The sequence below is a fragment of the Hypanus sabinus genome, chromosome 8 (genome assembly GCF_030144855.1).
Source record: "Hypanus sabinus isolate sHypSab1 chromosome 8, sHypSab1.hap1, whole genome shotgun sequence".
Lineage (NCBI taxonomy): Eukaryota > Metazoa > Chordata > Chondrichthyes > Myliobatiformes > Dasyatidae > Hypanus > Hypanus sabinus.
The window spans coordinates 151,940,318-151,960,165 of record NC_082713.1 but is presented as its reverse complement, the minus strand read 5'-3'; the positions used below and the strand labels follow the sequence as shown (position 1 = coordinate 151,960,165).

The 19,848-nt window shown below is 39.8% G+C and overlaps 1 protein-coding gene across 3 annotated transcripts in view; it reads left to right on the top strand.

The window, feature by feature from the left end:
- The window catches only part of bmt2 (base methyltransferase of 25S rRNA 2 homolog), a 75,584-nt gene that overhangs the window by 36,158 nt on the left and 19,578 nt on the right, over positions 1-19,848 (top strand). For all 3 annotated transcript variants that reach the window (XM_059978252.1, XM_059978253.1, XM_059978254.1), the window contains one exon: positions 15,693-15,872. In XM_059978252.1, the coding sequence (XP_059834235.1) occupies positions 15,693-15,872 (180 nt within the window). The remainder of the gene's footprint in view (positions 1-15,692; positions 15,873-19,848) is intronic.

The window sequence follows — 19,848 nt, the reverse complement described above, 5'->3', positions numbered from 1 at the left end:
ATTCACTGATGTACTTCCAGCTCCTTTGACCATGCCTAATTCATGGGTTTGACAATACTGAGGTTAACTTTGTGTTCCACGCTGATGGATATCTTGATTTGTCTACTGTGCATTTGTCTAAAGGTTCTATCAGGCTTTTCACAAACTAACATCCTTCCCACTGTGGCTTTCCACTGTGATTTGTATGATGACTATTTATGCGTCAGGCACCATACTAAAATCAATTTGATACCTGTACTGTCCAAACAACTGTCACAACCCAGATAAATTTTTGTGGGCCATGTTTTAATGCCTGTTGTCATTCAATTGTAAGAAGGGTATTTAGTCAGCTTGCACAACTACAGTACAGCTCCCATGATTTCTGAGGTTCACTGTATTGGCTGCATTCTGTTTTATTTGCCCTATCCTTTTCCAGATATGGCTAGAAATGGAGTGGAGTTAAAAGGTTTAAAAAAAAGTGTTTTAAAATTTTGGTGAGGTAGTGGCAAAGGATGAGATAGAAGATGAAAGAACTTTTCTGTTCCCCTCCTCTATCTAATACCCACCAAGACACGGTGATCCTGCATATAAATTTTAACTTCCTTTCCAAAGAAATAACTTGCAGAGAGCCCTGTAGATGATTGTACAGGAAAGTGTCAATGTAGCCTTCCTGTACATATGTTAACAGAAATTTATATCTCCTTGGCAGTTAGAGCATTCATTATACTAAAATGTCTGAAAGGCAGCTTCTACTTGACAGTGACACCTAGATCCACAGGTTAGGCATTGAACAATGAACTAAGTGTTCAGTAACAAGATCGCTCAACCATGGTATTTATCCTAAATGTGCCTTAATCACCAATTGATTTCTGCTGGCTGTTCCTTTAATAGAAAAGGAATGTCTTCTCCAGACCTTTTAAATATGAAGAGTTATACACCAGGCGTTGAAGGAATCTGTTCCTATACCTATATTTTTTAAATAACTTGTAAATGTATGGCTAGAGTTCCTGAAATAATGAAGAAAGTAAGGCAATTATGCTATTTCAGACTGTAGAACTTATAAATAAAAAAAGTTTTTTAATAAGGGCAGTCTGTCTACAATTCCTCAGCTCAGCTTTTTTATTGTTCTTTCATTTGTTTTCATCAGTTTTGTCCTAAGTTCATTGTTTCAAATTCCGATCTCTTAAAACAACTTGAAATTTATTGTTCATTTCCAATCTTCAACATTCTACATTACCAGTAAGTACCTGAAATTTTGCTTGATCCTTACAAAAGTTAGGAGGTCTGAAATATAAAAGTAATAGATGGGATCAGTTGGATAGTGTTCTATAATTATATTGGCAAACTGTTGTGCTTTTTTTGGAACCAAATTGCTGATGTGTATAATAAGTAGCGTCTGAGAGTCATAAAGGTATAAAGCACAGAAACATTTTTTTCAACCCAATTCATCCATGCTGACCAAGGTGCCTCTCTGAGCTTGATTAATTTACATGTATTGACCCTTATCCCTCTAAACCTTGTCCTATCCGTGGACCTTTCTAAATAGGTAGCATAGCAGTTAGTGCAACGCTCTTACAGCTTGGGGCATTTCGGAGGTTAATTCCTACATGGTTCTGTAAGGAATCTCTGTATGTCCTCCCTATGGAATGTGTCGGTTTTCCTCAAGTGTTCCAGTTTCTCCCCTCAGTCCAAAGGCATACTGGGTAGGTTAATTGGTCGTTGTAAATTGCCCTGTGATTAAATTAGAATTAATAGGTTTGTCAGGGGTTGCTCGGGCAATGTGGCTCGGAGGGTTGCTGGAGCCTACTCTGTGCTGTATCTCTAAAATAAAATTAAAAAATCTTTAAAATATTGCAATTGTCCCAGCTTCTAGCACTTCCTCTGACAGCTTGTTCCGTGTAACTGTCAGGAAAAACTTGCCCATCAACTTCTCTTTAAATCTTTCTCCTTTCATCTTAAACCTATGCCCAAATTCCATCTGTCAATCCTTAGTACAGGAGTTTCTGCAGATGCTGAAAACCCCGAGTCACACACACAAATACTGGAGGAACTCAGCAGGTCAGGCAACCCCTATGGAGAGGAATAAACAATCGATATTTTGGGCCGAGCTCCTTCATTAAATCCTGACCTTCTGAGTTCCTCCAGCATTTGAATGTGTTACCAATCTTTTTCCCACTTTCACAATTGATGTACTGTAGATCCTTTTGTAACCTTGGGGTTCTTCATTTTTCACTTCACTGATTTTGGTATCATCTACAAACTTATTAATGATGCCACCTACATTGACATTCAGATTGTTAATGTACATGGCAAACAACAAGGGATCCAGCACTCATTTTTGTAGCACACTATCAATCTGGAAAAACAGCCCACCACTACCACCCTCTGGCTTCTTCCACCAAGCCAATTTTGTATCCAATTGGACAGCTCACACTGGATCCCATTGTTTACTTCTAGTAATAATTAATGATTCCAGTAGTGTCACGGATCTACATATGGGCAAAAGATTTTTCCATTACGGGAAAGCATGCAGCAAGTAGACTTAACGACGGCTTATGAAAGGAGTGTGCTCAAATGGTTTCGTATTGAGTCCTATTACTGTATTTAGTACTAGTGGGATTTCTGATGCTGTCATAAATGTATAGTCTAATCATTTGGAAATTACTTCGGCAGGGAATTGATACTCTATGTTCAAGCAATGAAACTGTTCAACATATGGTTTATACCTCTTGCTTTTTTTAAAAATTGAAATACAAACATTTAGCATGTTTATAGTTTAAAACACCATTGAATTTGCAAAAGGATTACTGAGGTGCAATGTATCTTGCCTTTGTCAGAAGGAGTGCAACAGCTGTGCAGCAGACTCTTCCGAAGCCCTGACCTACTGCAATATTGATGTTGCTTTCCCATGGTTCATCTGACTCATTTTATTATGCAGACTACTTAAGTTAATTTAAAGTCACTTAGTTCAATTTGGTGACTAATTTGAATTGCTCACAAAATACTCCACTGTCATTTTATACCAATAGCTTAATTCATACAATTAAATAATTTAAGTTTAAATGCAAGGGTGACATTGAATTAGCAGGCATAGCAGCCTCTTTCCGAAAAAAAGTACTAACTGGTAAACATCGATCCGTGAGTCACAAATGAATCATTTCGTCATTTTTCTTCAAAATGCTCCATAATGATAAGGGAGAAACAGATCAAACTCATCACAGTGGAGACTGAATGTTTTTGTCACAGTGATTACTGAGGTTGTTGTTACAAAAGACTTACTTGCTTTTTTGGTTCATAAGGATGGTTTTGGGCACAGGAAAGGGAATTGAGGGTCAAGCTAGCATTTAGGGACACAAATGACTAGATTTCAGAGAGTAAGAGGTCTAGATCTCCATTCCAAATTCAGTGACAGCATGGATGGAGGACACCTGTGGACAGATGTCGGGCCAGCATGTGCTGTGAGCAAAGACCAGTGGGAGTTCCCACCCCCACCCCAGCTCGGCTAAGTGAGTTTCCTGTGGGATCAGCACAATCAGAGGTTCATGCAGGCAGGAGGCACAAGGGCTGATGACCTCACCCTGGTACACAAGTTTGCAAATGCAGGCCTGGAGTTGGGGTCCTGCATCGGCAAGCCCTGGGATTGATACCGAAGGTCCAAGTCTTAAGGTTGGTTGAAGTTGAGGCCAGTGGCCAAAGCCCTGCATCTGCAAGTCCACTGGTGAAATTGGAGGTCTGACACCTGTGAGGCTAGAGGTGAGGAGGCCACCTGTCCTGGGGTTGGACCACTGTCTGTTTGGTTGGGTGGCTGAACGTAAGGGAGGAAAGCAGCTGATTTTGTTGCTGTTGTTCTGCTGAACATTGTGGGCATGCGATATTGGCGCTGGATTGTGTGGTAACACTTGTGGGTTGCATCCAGCACATCTTTAGGTTTTGTTGATTATTAACACCAACAACGCATTTTACTGGGTTTTGATGTATATATATTATGAATAAATGAATCTGAATCATATTTGTGTTTACTTTTTATCTGTTTATTGGATTCTGGTTTGCATTTTGCATGACATCACATCACCTTTAAAGTTACTTGTTATTCTGGCTTGGAGCTGTTATTTCCATTTTCACTTAAGTAAAGCATCAACAACAGGAGTATATAATCAGTCATGGGGGTGGGAAGAGGAGTGCTGATAGCTGAAACTGGTGCATATCTGCTCACTTGAGGCTTTTCAGGTAGAAAGATTTAAACATAAAGTATGATATTTAAACTTTAAAGTTCATTGTTCAAATTATTTTTTTGCTTGAGAGTAGAAATTCAAATGAACTATCTATTGTTAAAAATGTCTAGGACAGGTTTATAAGAAGAACTAAACCTGAGGCTATGATAGTTGAATATTTAAATGCCTGAAATCTAACTTATTTGTCACTTTCCTTGAACTTCTGGTATCAATCAAATCTTCTGAAAAAAATCTTGTTCATACTAAAACTGTTTTCATAATCAGATTGCATCATATCCTCTGCAAGGCTTTATAGGTTTATCAACAAGGTCAAATAAATATATGCAAGCAAATTGGAGAAATAAAGGGAAAAATTCAGAATTTTCATCATAAAACATGATCTAGTTCTCCATGTTCATAAAGAACTTCTACTATTTGAAATAATACATGTATTGCAAGCCTAATTTTAAGAATGTTACCCTTTGGAAAGGTATAACATTATTCTGATTATCACTGGCATATGTCATGAAATCTGTTTGTAGCAGCAGTACAATGCGAGGCATAAAAGTTACTAAAGTTACAAAAAAAGTGCAAAAGAGGACAGCTCAGAAATCTGATAGCAGAGAGAAACTTTTTCTGAAATTTGGAGTGGGTCTTCATGCTCCTCTATTTGCTCCCTAATGGTAGTAACAAGAAAAAAGGGCATGTCGTGGATAGTGATGTCCTGGATAGTGAAGGTCCTTGATAATGGATGCCGCTGCCTTGTGGCACTCCCATGTTAAGATGTTCTTGATGGTATGAGGTGTTGTGCCATTGGTGGAGCTAGCTGAGTCTATAATTCTCTGCAGCCTCTTTCAATCCTGCGCATTGGAGCCTTCATACTAGGTGGTTATGCAACTAGTCAGAATGCTCTTCACCATGCACTTGTAGAAATTTGCAAGACTTCGGTGTCATGACAAATCTCCTCAAACTCCTAATGTTACAACATCTGCTTCCTAAACTGTTCCTGGTCCGTTTATTCATTCTAAATGAATTGAGCTTATTAGATCCAAAAGATTGAATTAAGTTTTTTTGTGGTATCTGATTTCTCCCAGATACTGCCATCACAGATTATATTTCTAAAATTATTTTAAAAACGCAGTTTTGGCATATCTTGAACATTGGTGTAAGAGTTCCGTGTGCATGCTTTGTGTGTATTTTTCCTCAAGTTACTGGTTTACTACCCTTCTTTGGTTTTTTGTTCGTCTTGTTCTGATCCCTCCTGTCCCCACCCCAACCCCCATCTCCTGTTCCAACAGATTGTTTAATTCTCTGTTCCTCTGGCCCTTTTGAGATGGCTCTTGCTCACTTCCACTGCTGCCTTACTCTCCCTCTTTTCCTTTCTCACAGTGAATAGTGGTAGTCTTGACATTGCTTTTTCCAGCATCAGCTATATTCAGTGTGGCTATGTAGTCAAATGGCAGGGCATGGTGTCATATTTAGTCCAGAAATTTAGAATGGTATATAAACTTGCATCTTAGTAAGTCAAATTTGGTATCCTAAGTTAAAGATTCATCCATGCATTCTTATTTATAAAAGATCCTCCTTCATAGTACAGAATACTTGCACCTGTCAAAAACAATTTGTAATCTTTTGAATAATGTTTGACAAAGAGTTATGGTTTCAGTCAGATGTCATGAAAGTATTAGCTTGATTTCAATTTATTGAAAGATTTGATCCTATTAAAGGTTCAGTTAGCTGTTTTATTTTTAATTGAAAGGAAGATTCATTTTCCATAAGAATGTTTCAAATTTTCTCACATGCAAGAAATTAACACTGGTGGTCATAGTACTGATCCTTCTGGGACATAACTTTCCAGCTTCTTCCATTTTCTGTCCTGAAGCCAGTGATGAATCTATTCTAAAGCTGTATCCTTGACTACAGCTTTTCTGACATTAATTGGTCTATTATAGGATACCTGTCAGAAGACCTTGAACAAGTTGTATCTACTACATTGCCACTGTCTGCCGCCTTTGGTACCTCTCCAAATATTAAATAAGTAGGCTAGCTCCAGTGATTTCTATAGTTTAATATTAGTATGTAATTCCCATTGTGTCCTTTTGAGAACATAAGAAATAGGAGCAGGAAAAGCCCATCTGGCTTGTCAAGCCTCCATTAAGCTCATGGCTGATCTGGCTGTGGACTCAGCTCCACCAACCAGCCTTTTCCTCATAGCCTTTAATTCCCCTGCTATGCAAAAATCTATCTGTGTCCTAAATATATTTAGTGAGGTAGCCTTTACTGCTTCCCTGTGCAGAGAATTCCACAGATTCATTACTCTCTGGAAAAAAAAAAGTTTCTCCTCCTTCATGTCCTAAATCTTTTTCCCTGAATCTTGAAGCTATGCCTCTAGCTTATCTATACCTTACATAATTTTGTATGTTTTTATCAGATAATCTCTCATTTTGAATTCCAGCGAATATAGTCCCAATCGACTCAATTTCTCCTCATGGGTTAACCCTCTTACCTCCAGAATCAACCTGGTGAACCTTCACTGCACCAACTCCAAAGTCAGTATATTTTTTTCTCGTGGAGAACAGAACTGCACGCAATACTCCATGTGCAGCCTCACCAGTAACCTGTGCAGTTGCAGCATAACCTCCACACTTAAATTCACTCCCTCTAGCAATGAAGGTCAACATTGCTTTCTTGATAATTTGTTGCAGATGTAAATCAACCTTTTACAATTCCTGCACAAGCACTCGCAAGTCTCTCTGCACAACAGTAGGCTGCAATCTTTCACCATTTAAATAATAATATGACCTATTTTTTTTCTTTCCATAGTGGACAACTTCGCATTTACTGACATTATACTTCATCTGTCAGACACTTACCTATTCACTTAATCTACTCTACATCCTCTGCACAGTTTGCTTTTCCCTTGATTTAGTGTCATCAGCAAACTTTAGATATGATGCACTTGGTCCCTTCTTCCAAATTGCTGTTGTATATCATAAACAGTTGCAGATGCAGCACTGACCCCTCTAGCACACCACTCAATACTGATCACCAACCAGAAATGTACCTATTTATCCCAAGTCACTGCCTTCTATTAATTAACCAATCCTCTATTCATGCTACACACACAAAATGCTGGAGGAACTCAGCAGGCCAGGCAGCACCTATGGAAAAGAGTACAGTCGAGGTTTCAGCCCGAAATGCCAACTGCACTCTTATCCACACGTGCTAGCCTGCTTGAGTTCCTCCAGCATTTTGTGTGTGTTGCTCGGATTTCCAGCATCTGTAGATTTTATCTTGTCCCTATTCGTGATAATACATTACCCCCAACTCCATGCATCCTTATCATGTGGATAAGTATTTTATGTAGCACCTTATTGAATTTCTTCTGGAAATCTAAATATACAACATCCACCTCTTCCCCTCTACCCACTGTGCTCATTATATCCTCAAAGTACTCCAGTAGGTTTGTCAAACAGGACCTGCTCTTCAAGAATCCATGCTGCGTCTGTCTGATGGAACCACTTCTTTCCAGATGTTTTGCTATTTCTTAATGATAAGGTTCAAGCTTTTTCCTGACCACAGACTTTAAGCTAACTAGTTACCTGCCTTTTTACTACATGCTTTTTTAGATGGCGGTCTTTCATTCACCATCTAAAATGCTCCAGGATCTGTCAAGTATCAAGAGAGTTCTGGTAAATTATCACAATGTGTCTACTATAGCTTCTACCATTTCTTTTAGTACCCTGGGATGCATCCCATTAGGACCAGTGGACTTGTCTACCTTTAAGCCCACTAGTTTGCTCATTCTTATCCCTTTAGTGATAGCGACTGCATCACCGTCCTCACCTCCAACCATGTCCTTAACATCCCTCTTTGGCAGTTTGGACGTGTCCTCCACCATTAAGGCTGGCAGAAGATAATCTTTCAAGGTCTCAGTCATTTTCACATTACCCAATATTAATTCCCCTTTCTCATCTTCCAAGGGGCCTACATTCACCTTAGCAATACTTATCCATGCTTTATATTAATTGAAATAATTAAAAAGACTTGTGGCTTCTGTTTAAGATTCAGCTTTAGAAATTTTAAAACTATGTTAATGTTGACAAAATTGCATATTATCAGGACTACTAAAACATTAAGCCATCATACATTATACTTATATTGTGTATAGCATAACTGACAAAATTGAGTACACTTAACCAGAACTACCTCTGAGCATGTTTTCGTCCAGGCCTCCTCCCATCTTACTGGGCAGGTTTGAGGGAACAACAGATAAAAGCAGCCTGCAAATATATTTGGTGCTGAACAGATGAAGTGCATTTACTAATTTTAGTTGCAATGAGTGGCAAGCAAATTCTTCCAACCACAATCCAATCACATCTCTTTTTGCACCAGACTGACCAGGAGCAGTACTTATAGCCTCCAGTTCTATCTCAGTCTGGCTATTCTTCCTCCCATCCCACTTCCCACTTTTGCAGTGTTCCACCATCCCCTTTCTATCATCTGTGGTCATTGGAGGATTACAGCAGCCGTCACAAAATAGAAGAATGCAGAATGTCCATCCTTAACAAATGTGAGAATGGTTAATGATCTGTAAAGATATGTATGTACCTTAAGAAAATATGAGCAAAGTAATTGATAACAACTTAATCCAAGTAATAACTTCCCCAGATGAATTGATCACATGATTCTGAATTCGGGATTATTTTAAGAAGCCCATCAGAGGTTTTGTGAAATAAGCATAACTGCAGGCTGGAACTAGACTAAATTCCCAGTATAATGTTTTCTTATTGAAGTTATCCCACTATGCAAAGACCCAATTTCACAGAGGCCTAATAAATGGAAAGCAAGGCAGTGGCCTTGCAGTGAGGTGAGGAACAAGGGCTTCACTATACAATGGCATCTACGGCATTAATGGAAGATAGAAGAGTTAACCAATACTTTGGTAACTATGGGATAGTGAGAGAACTAGGTAAAGAGGCAGTGAAATTCCTAAGATTAGCCACCTGTGGAGAGGAGATCGTTGTCTAAACTGTCAGGAGTAATCGATTCCATGCTTCTCTCCCTGACTGATTCAGTGCTAGTAAATACAGTACTACATATTTGGTCAAGTTGAAAATCAAGGTTAATATTGCAGCAACCAATAGCCCGTCTGTGATTAGATGAGAATGGCCACAAGGGGGTCTGACTTGTACTGACTATTAATATGGAACTGTCTCAATGGAGAAGAACAAAGGAAATAAGAAAGAGGTGGGTCCTAGAGGAAGGATTTAACTCTTACTAAACCCTGAACCAACAACAGAGCCTGGGACTGACCAGGGCCATCAGTTAGAAGGAGAGATCCTGAGCCTGGGGCTTTGAGAACAAAATGAAGCTAAAAGTCAAACTGAGACTGATCACTTCATGTTGATGCTGAGTATACTGCAGAGGTATGAATATGTGTACGCTGGCAATTAAGAATTTAACTAAATACCTTTCTTCAATTGTCAATGCTATGCAAGTTAAAAAAAACGTAGAAAACCTACAGTACAATACAGGCCCTTCGGCCCACAAAGTTGTGCCAAATATGTCCCTACCTTTGAAATTACTAGGCTTACCCATAGCCCTCTATTTTTCTAAGCTCCATGTACCTATCCAAAAGACTCTTATCTGTCATATCCTCCTCCACCACCGTTGCCAGCAGCCCGTTCCACACACTCATCACTCTCTGTGGAAAAAAACAACTTACCCCTGACATCTCCTCTGTACCTACTCCCCAGCACCTTAAATCTGTGTCCTCTTGTGGCAATCATTTCAGCCCTGGGAAAAAGCCTCTGACTACCCACGCAATCAATGCCCCTCATCATCTTATACACCTCAATCAGGTCACCTCTCATCCTCCATCGCTCCAAGGAGAAAAGGACAAATTCACTCAACCTGTTTTCATAAGGCATGCTCACCAATCCCGGCAACATCCTTGCAAATCTCCTCTGCACCCTTTCTATGGTTTCCACATCCCTCCTGTAGTGAGGCAAACAGAACTGTGCACAGTTCTCCAAGTGGGGTCTGACCAGGGTCCTATATATTGCAACATTACCTCTCGACTCTTAAACTCAATCCCATGATTGATGAAGGCCAATACACCATATGTCTTCTTAACCACAGAGTCAACCTGCGCAGCTGGTTTGAGTGTCCTATGGACTCGGACCCCAAGATCCCTCTGATCCTCCACACTGCCAAGATTCTTACCATTTATAATATATTCTGCCATCTCTCCCGACCCCATTGATGATGCAATGATCATCATCAGAGGCTGAGCAATCTCCTCCCTCGCCTCCCACAGTAACTTGGGGTACATCTCGTCCAGTCCCAGCGACTTATCCAACTTGATGCTTTCCAAAAGCTCCTGGGCATCCTCTTTCTTAATGTCTGCATGCTCAAGCTTTTCAGTCCGCTGCAAGTCATCACTGCAATCACCAAGGTCCTTTTCCATAGTGAATATGGAAGTAAAGTATTCATTAAGTACCTCTGCTATTTCCTCTGGTTCCATACACACTTTCCCACTGTCACATTTGATAGGTTCTATTCTTTTACATCTTATCCTCTTGCCCTTCACATACTTGTAGAATGCCTTGGGGTTTTTCTTAATCCTGCCTGCCAAGGCCTTCTCATGGCCCCTTCTGGCTCTTCTAATTTCCTTCTTAAGCTCCTTCCTGTTAGCCTTATAATCTTCTGGATCTTTAAAATTAACTAACTCTCTGAACCTTTTGTACGCTTTTCTTTTCTTCTTGGCTAGATTTATTACAGCCTTTATACCTCACGGTTCCTGTACCCTACCATAACTTCCCTGTCTCATTGAAATATACCTATGCAGAATTCCATACAAATATCCTCTGAACGTTTGCCACATTGCTTCCCTACTTTTCCCTCAGAACATCGGTTCCCAATTTAAGCTTCCAATTTCCTGCCTGATAGCCTCATAATTCCCCTTACTCCAATTAAGTGCTTTCCTAGCTTGTCTGTTCCTATCTCTCTCCAATGCTATTGTAAGTGCTATTGTGTAAGGTGTGGGAAACAAGTAAGGAAGTTATGGAACCTATGACAATTAAAGAGGTGGAAGTACTGGCGCTTTTAAGAAATTTAAAAGTGGATAAATCTCCCCGTCCTGACAGGATATTCCCCAGGACCTTGAGGGAAGTTTGTGTAGAGATAGCAGGAGCTCTGATGGAGATCTTTAAGATGTCATTAGAAACGGGGATTGTGCCGGAGGATTGGCGTATTGCTCATGTGGTTCCATTGTTTAAAAAGGGTTCTAGAAGTAAGCCTAGCAATTATAGACCTGTCAGTTTGACATCAGTGGTGGGTAAATTAATGGAAAGTATTCTTAGAGATAGTATTAATAATTATCTGGATAGACAGGATCTGATTAGGAGTAGCCAGCATGGATTTGTGCGTGGAAGGTCATGTTTGACAAACCTTATTGAATTTTTTGAAGAAGTTACGAGGAATGTTGACGAGGGTAAGGCAGTGGATGTAGTCTATATGGACTTCAGCAAAGCCTTTGACAAAGTTCCACATGGAAGGTTAGTTAAGAAGGTTCAGTCGTTAGGTATTAATGCTGGAGTAATAAAATGGATTCAACAGTGGCTAGATGGGAGATGCCAGAGAGTGGTGGTGGATAATTGTTTATCAGGATGGAGGCCGGTGACTAGCGGGGTGCCTCAGGGATCTGTTTTGGGCCCAATGTTGTTTGTAATATACATAAATGATCTGGATGATGGAGTGGTAAATTGGATTAGTAAGTATGCAGATGATACTAAGGTAGGAGATGTTTTGGATAATGAGGTGGGTTTTCAAAGTTTGCAGGGAGATTTATGCCGGTTAGAAGAATGGGCTGAACGTTGGCAGATGGAGTTTAATGCTGAGAAGTGTGAGGTTCTACATTTTGGCAGGAATAATCCAAATAGAACATACAGGGTAAATGGTAGGGCATTGAGGAATGCAGAGGAACAGAGAGATCTAGGAATAACAGTGCATAGTTCTCTGAAGGTGGAGTCTCATGTAGATAGGGTGGTGAAGAAGGCTTTTGGAATGCTGGCCTTTATAAATCAAAGCATTGAGTACAGAAGTTGGGATGTAATGTTAAAATTGTACAAGGCATTGGTAAGGCCAAATTTAGAATATTGTGTGCAGTTCTGGTCTCCGAATTATAGGAAAGATATCAATAAATTAGAGAGAGTGCAGAGACGATTTACTAGGATGTTACCTGGGTTTCAGCACTTAAGTTACAGAGAAAGGTTGAACAAGTTAGGTCTCTATTCATTGGAGCGTAGAAGGTTGAGGGGGGATTTGATCGAGGTATTTAAAATTTTGAGAGGGATAGATAGAGTTGACGTGAATAGGCTGTTTCCATTGAGAGTAGGGGAGATTCAAACGAGAGGACATGACTTGAGAGTTAGGGGGCAGAAGTTTAAGGGAAACACGAGGGGGTATTTCTTTACTCAGAGAGTGATAGCTGTGTGGAATGAGCTTCCTGTAGAAGTAGTAGAGGCCAGTTCAGTTGTGTCATTTAAGGTAAAATTGGATAGGTATATGGGCAGGAAAGGAGTGGAGGGTTATGGGCTGAGTGTGGGTAGGTGGGACTAGGTGAGATTAAGAGTTCGGCACGGACTAGGAGGGCCAAGATGGCCTGTTTCCGTGCTGTGATTGTTACATGGTTATATAAAAAAAAGAGATAAAATTATGATCACTATCTCCAAAATGCTCTCCCACTGAGAGATCTGACACCTGACCAGGTTCATTTCCCAATACCAAATCAAGTATTGTCTCTCCTCTTGTAGGCTTATCTACATATTGTGTCAAGAACCTTCCTGAACACACCTAACACACCCCATCTAAACCCCTTGCTTTAGGGAGATGCCAATCTATATTTGGGAAATTAAAATCTCCCATCTGTACAACTCTGTTATTATTACACCTTTCCAGAATCTGTTTCCCTATCTGCTTCTCAATATCTCTGTTACTATTGGGCGGCCTATAAAAAACACCCAGTAAAGGTATTGACCCCTTCCTGTTCCTAACTTCCACCCACAGAGACTCAGTAGACAATCTCTCCATGACGTCCACCTTTTCTGCAGCTGTGACACTCTCTCTGAACAACAGTGCCACGCCCTCACCTCTTGCCTCCCTCCCTATCCTTTCTGAAACATTTAAGACCTGGCACTTGAAGTAACCATTCCTGTCCCTGAGCTGTCCAAGTCTCTGTAATGGCCACCGCTACTGCCTTACTCTTCCTTTCCCTACCCTTCTGAGCCACAGGGCCAGACTCTATGCCAGGGGCACAGCCACTGTTACTTCCCCCAAGTAGGCTGCCCTTCCCAACAGTACTTAAACAGGAGTACTTATTGTCAAGGGGTACAGCCACAGGCTGGCTGGTGGCACAGTGACATCAGCGCCAGACTCCGGAGCGAAGGTTCCAGAGTTCGGATCCTGTTGGGCCGCTCCCAGACATGCTGTCCATCCCTACCGGGTTGAGTGTGGAGCTCACAACTTGGCCTCGTTTTTAAAAAAACAAGGACATGGGGGACCGCTCACAGAATCTTTCCTCCCAGACAACCACTTTTTTAAAAAAAGTGGTCACCGAGGCTCTGGCAGAGTATGGCACACAAGAAAACCAGCCACAGGGGTACACACCTGACTCTTCCCCTTCCCTTTCCTGACTTACCCACTTGTCTGTCTCCCGTGGCCCCAGTATGACCACCTGCCTATAACTCCTTTCTATCGCCTCCTTGCTCTCCCTGACCAGATGAGGGTCATCAGGCTGCAATTCCAGTTCCCTAACTCGGTCCCTTAGGAGCTGCAGCTCGACACACCAAGTGCAGATATGGCCGTCCGGGAGGCTGGGAGACTCTAGGACCTCCCACATCTGACACCAAGCACAAAAAACTAGCACAACTCTTTGTACTCGTTGGTTTATTTATTCACATTCTCCATCTCTGTATGACTTGGAAAAAATTCAGGTTACTCTCAATTGTATCTTTATAGAATTCTCTAAACTGGCCCCATATACATGAAAATCTACCTTGGGTTTTCAAGAAATGTCTTCATTGTTACTGTATTTCTATCTTTTTTATTAGCAAAAAACACCTTGGCAAAAAAACATTCTCTTGGTCTTTCCCACTTAATGTTCACAAATGTTGAAATTGGTGTGTCTGAGGGAAGTGAAGAATATAATGGACACCCACTGTTGAGAAAGCAAAGTAATCGTGAGCTCATTCGTGTTAAGCAATGAATTGGATAACAAATTCCTGCGCTCAGATGTATGCAGTTCAATGCAGAAATTACACATTTCTTGTCTGAGCTTCCACCATGCTCCAATAAAAGATGTGATATTGAAGTAAGGAGTTTGAGTTGTGGTTTTACCAACTGAAGATGCTGGTAAAAATATTATGTTTATCAATTAATGTATCAGCGAATCTTGTATGGCATGATATAAGATTTCATGGCAAATGCATAAGAACTCAAATAGTTCTGTCACAGGCCTCAAAACTCCTTTGTGTCAGATCCCCTTAGCCCTCAGTCCTCTCGTCTTTCAAGCATTCATTTTCCTCCATTTTAAGTACTTCTAATGTACTAGCCTCCTCAACACCCAGGAATATGGAGTTCTGGAGATTTGCTGCCTTCTCAGGAATGGAATTGTGATATGGGAGTTCACTTTTCTTCAAACATTGTTTTTTGTTGGAGGTTTTAGATTGGGACAGTTTTGTAGATTGCCTCTCTAATCCCATCTTTCTTTCCTTTTCTGTAATTTACATTGTTTAATTTAATGTAATATTGTATGTTTTGATTCTCTTTTCCTCATTTATCGCCAGTGTGTTGCAGTAGGCTAGCTTCAGTCTGAAAAGCTGAAGAGAAGATGTTGTTTGTTATGACCACATAGTTATCCGTTCAAGGTGTTCTGCAGCAATGTCAGTCTTATAACAATAAAGAACCACTGCAACGGTGAGCTTAATGACCAGAGAATATTATTTGTTATGCAGTGAGTATATAGTCCAAGTCACAGAATAGAAAAAAAGTACTGATGTATGAATTAGAACTGAAGATAAAGTTTTAGGATAATGGAATATCAGAAATTTCCTGTAAGTTGTGTGTTCAAGTCATCTCCTATTCTGTTATGTATTTGCTCTTTTTTTTTGTTTTCATTGTCATGCTTACAAGCTTGTTTTCAGTAAATCCAAGTTATGCCAAGACATGTTTAAAGCCCGACTAAATAACAGTGAAATTTCACAGTCATTATAGATCCAAGGACAACATTTTCATTGAATCTCACCCTCCATTGAAAGAAAATTATGCCTGAAGTTGCATGGGCATGAAGACTATATTAAAATAAACAATCCTTTGATAGGAGGGTATGAAATAGTCTACAAATGAAAAATATTAGTGAACCTTAATAAAACTTTGGCTTTTACTGTATGTGAAGGCACATAAAAAGTTCTGGAGACTGATCAGTTTTTCCTTTTATAGTGTTTGTCAAGAATATTTTCTGAATGGCGGAATGAAGAGAGTACTTGAAAAAGATGAGAAAAGAGCTCGTCTTGCTATTGCCATGGCTACTCCAACGTTCAGTATGCAAACGTCTGAAAAGAATGATGATCATTCTGCCACTAATGGTGTAGTGACAGGTCTGGATGCTGCTATTGCAAAGTAAGTGACATAAATCGACTCCGTTTATTTAAAAAACTGCAGTATACTACAGAAATTTTGATGACACACAAGTGCTGCTGGGATGAAGCAGTTTAATGATCCCTTGGAATTGTGCTCATTTATGAATGCGTTTTAATAGTGGGAAATATGTACTCTGAGTTACTGTTAGTAAAAAGTAATTCCAGGATGGACTCATTGGAGATGTTATGCATTTGGACAATATATTAAAATAGTATACTCCTGTATATCAGAATTGTGTCGAAGAAGGTATCCCTGTATTTTACATTTTTGCTGGAGTTGATTAATAGAAGAAATTGAAAAAAATAAAACTCAGCTCTAGGCACTTGTAGGTATCTTCATATTTACATATTACCTAAAGTAGTCATGTGGGAGTTGCCTGTATAGTGATGTCTATTGTTGAATTATCATAAGTAGCAAAAAATTAATTGCATATTTGCAAATGTTGAGTTAAAGAATGTAGAAAAACTTTTCAGCATACAATATTGAAACAAGAATTGTAGCCTGAGAACTGAGGGATTTTTAAGCACCAGCTGTATATAAACTAAACAAAGGAAGAAATAGAAAACAGAATATCAAAGTAAACACCTACTTAAGCACTTGTTAAAGTACTTCTTAAACATGGTGGTTGTATCTGATTTCACTACCTTTGACGGTATGCTCCAGATACCAATTCTATTCAGTACCTCTTTAAAATCTAATTCCTCTCACCTTAAATCTTAGCTCTTCAGTTTTTGAAGCATTCTACTTTCTACCTTAATATGGACCTTTGCCAGTAATGTGGGAAAGTATGACATTAATACGTAGGTAGAGTAATAGAAAATAATTTTTCAAATAGTGTGAAACTAATCAACTTTATTTCCTGCGGAGCATCAAGAAGCTCACCTCTGTCCCAGGATACTGATGAACTTTTAACACTATACCATTGAGAGCATACTCACCAACTGCATCTCAGCGTGGTATGGCAATTGTCCCATATCGGACTGCAAAGCACTCCAGCGGGTGGTGAAAACTGCCCAGCGAAACATCGGCACCCAGTCGCCCAACATTGAGAACATCTACCATAAACACTGCCTGGGCAGGGCAAAAAGCATGATCAAGGATGCATCTCACCCTAAACATGGACTTTTTGCTCCCCTCCCATCCGGTAGGCGCTACAGGAGCCTCTGCACCACACCAGCAGACTCAGGAAGAGCTTCTTCCCTGAGGCTGTGACCCTGCTGAACCTCACATCACAGCGCTAAGCAGTATTGCACCCATATTGTACTGTCTCAGCAGCAGCAGTAAATGCAAGACATAAAAAATTACTATAGGTTACAATAAGAAATATAATAAATAGTGTGAAAAGAGAACAAAATAGTGAAGTAGTGTTCATGGACTGTTCAGAAATCTGATGGTAGAGGGGAAGAAGCTGTTTCTAAAACATTGAGTGTTTATCATCAGGCTCTTATACAGTATCTCCACTCTGATGGTACGAATTAGAAGGTGCGTATTCTGGATGGTGAGGGTCCTTAATGATGGATGTTGCATTCTTGATACACTGCCTTTTGAAGATGTCCTCAATGGTGAGGACAGTTGTGTTCCTGATGGAGCTGACTGAGTCTACAACACTCTACAGCTTTTTTGATCTGGTGCATTGGAGCCTCCACGCTAGGCGGTGATGCAACCAGCCAGAATGCTCTCCACAGGATATCTGTAGAAATTTGCGAGAATTCTCTTCAAACTCCTAAGGAAGTATAGTTGCTGTTGTGCCTTCTTTGTGATTCCATCAATATTTTGGGCCCAGGATAGTACCTCTGAGATGTTGAAATCCAGGAACTCGAAGCTGCTCACCCTTTCTGCTGCTGATCCCCAAGATGACATCTGGTGTATATTCTCCAAAATCCCCTTCCTGAAGTCCACAATCAATTCTTTGGTCTTACTGAACTTGAATGCAAGGTTATTGTATAAAACACCTTAACCATCTAATGCATCTCACTTCTGTGCACCTCCTCGTAACTGAGATTCTGCCAAAAAAAGTTGTTACTTTTCTTGATGATCTACCCCTGCAAAGCACAGCTCCCCAAAACCTTGAATTCTTGCATTCCACCTCAATCCCTTTCTTTATCCCACTAATGGCAGACATGCTTTCAATTGCCTAACTTTTCAATCTGAACATCTCTTCCATGAAGATTCTACATAAAGTTCAAAAGTTCTACTTAAGCAAGGCCTTTCTTAATCCAGCTAGGTGACTATCATCAGAAGACTATATTTTGTTTATAACACAACTGAAATTTTTTTCTATTGAAGGGCTGCGAGGTAAATGCAATTGCTAATAATAGTCTAGCATTTCTTTTTCCCCAACACGTACATAATAAAGCTTGTACAGAAAGTGTTGTAGATGCTGCCTGAGCCCCTGAAACATAGTACAAATAACTGATAACATCCTTGCATTAAGAGAAATACATCTGGAGGACATACACTCAGTGGCAACTTTATTAGGTACACTTGATGTAAATATCTAATTAAGAAATCAAGTAGCAGCACCTTAGTGTGGAAAAGCACACAGACTTGGTCAAGAGATTCAGTTGTTTAAACCAAACATCAAAATGGGAAAGAAGTGATTTTGATCCTGGGATGATTGTTGGCTCCGTTCAAGGTGGTTTGAGTATCTGAGAAACTGCTGATCTCCAGGGATTTTCATGCACAACAGTCTCTACAGTTCACCAAAGGGCCTGGTTCCTTGCTGTATTACTCTATGACTCTATAAAAAAAATCCCCTTTTGCTCTATAATCATTAAAAACTCTGAGGTTACAAACCTCTCCAGAGTTAATTACCCAAGCATGAACTGTGGGGAATTTCAGCAACAACCACTGTGATGTCTAGCAGTGGAATGGACATACAGATTTGGCACTTCAAACATTCAAGAATTTGGTGTATGGTGTTGCATGCACAGGTGTCCGAAAATTAAGTTTAAATGAGGGTATGTCAAATCTATTTGGGGCTACTAGCAGTAAATGGAAAAGTACAGGCAACTTGTCTAAAAATGTTTTTATCTTCTCTCAACATGCAGGTTGTTTTGTCTTACTGGGTTTGCAGGCTTTCTCAACAAGCTAAGCTTGTCTTTTGCTTTGATGCAGGTGAATGATCAAAACAGATTTTTAAAAATAGCAACTGGTAATAATTATGTAAGCAACCAAAATAGTCATTCCAAAGCACTATTAATTTGACTCTCTGCCATCTTTCTAATTAAACAGCATGTGATTTAACAGAAACAAGTTCCACTACAAGCAGCTCACTGTGTTAGCCTGTTTTTTTTTTAGTTGTGATTCAATCAGATACTCAAACAACAATACTGTGTTCATAAAACCGAGCCTACCCTGAAAGCAATTTCTGAAGCAATTGTGTAGGGATTTTCAGTTTCTCCACCAGAAACCTTTAACTCTGATTTAATGAGAACAGGAGATTCAATAATTACTAAATCATAACCTTTTATTGGAAACATCATTACTCAAGAGGGCTGGGGGAGGGAGAAAAAGATCCACAAATATTTGAAACAAGGTCTAGTTTTAAAGAAGCTCCTGACCTAAGGAACAGATTGTGGCTGGAGAGAATTTAGGAGTTCAACTGGTTGATTTTTTTCAGACAAACTTACAGTGCATCAAGACTGTTTACAATGTAAGATTTCACTCTCACTGAGTACTAAACACCAAAGTGAGCTTGAGGGCAATGAGTTAATCAGTACTCACTAGAAGGAGCATGTTGAAGATTTCTTCAATTAGGATTTGTTTTTTTCAAGATGAATACCCTTTATCTTTGTCTTTCTACTGGAACCTTAGCACTACCCCAGAAGTTAAAGCCATCTATCGCCAATGCCCCCTCTGTACCAGTACAACTACAGTTAAATATTCAAAGACCAGGACTTAACCCTCAAAAGTTCATGTTCACTAAGTGACATGATTCTCATCTTCTCGTACG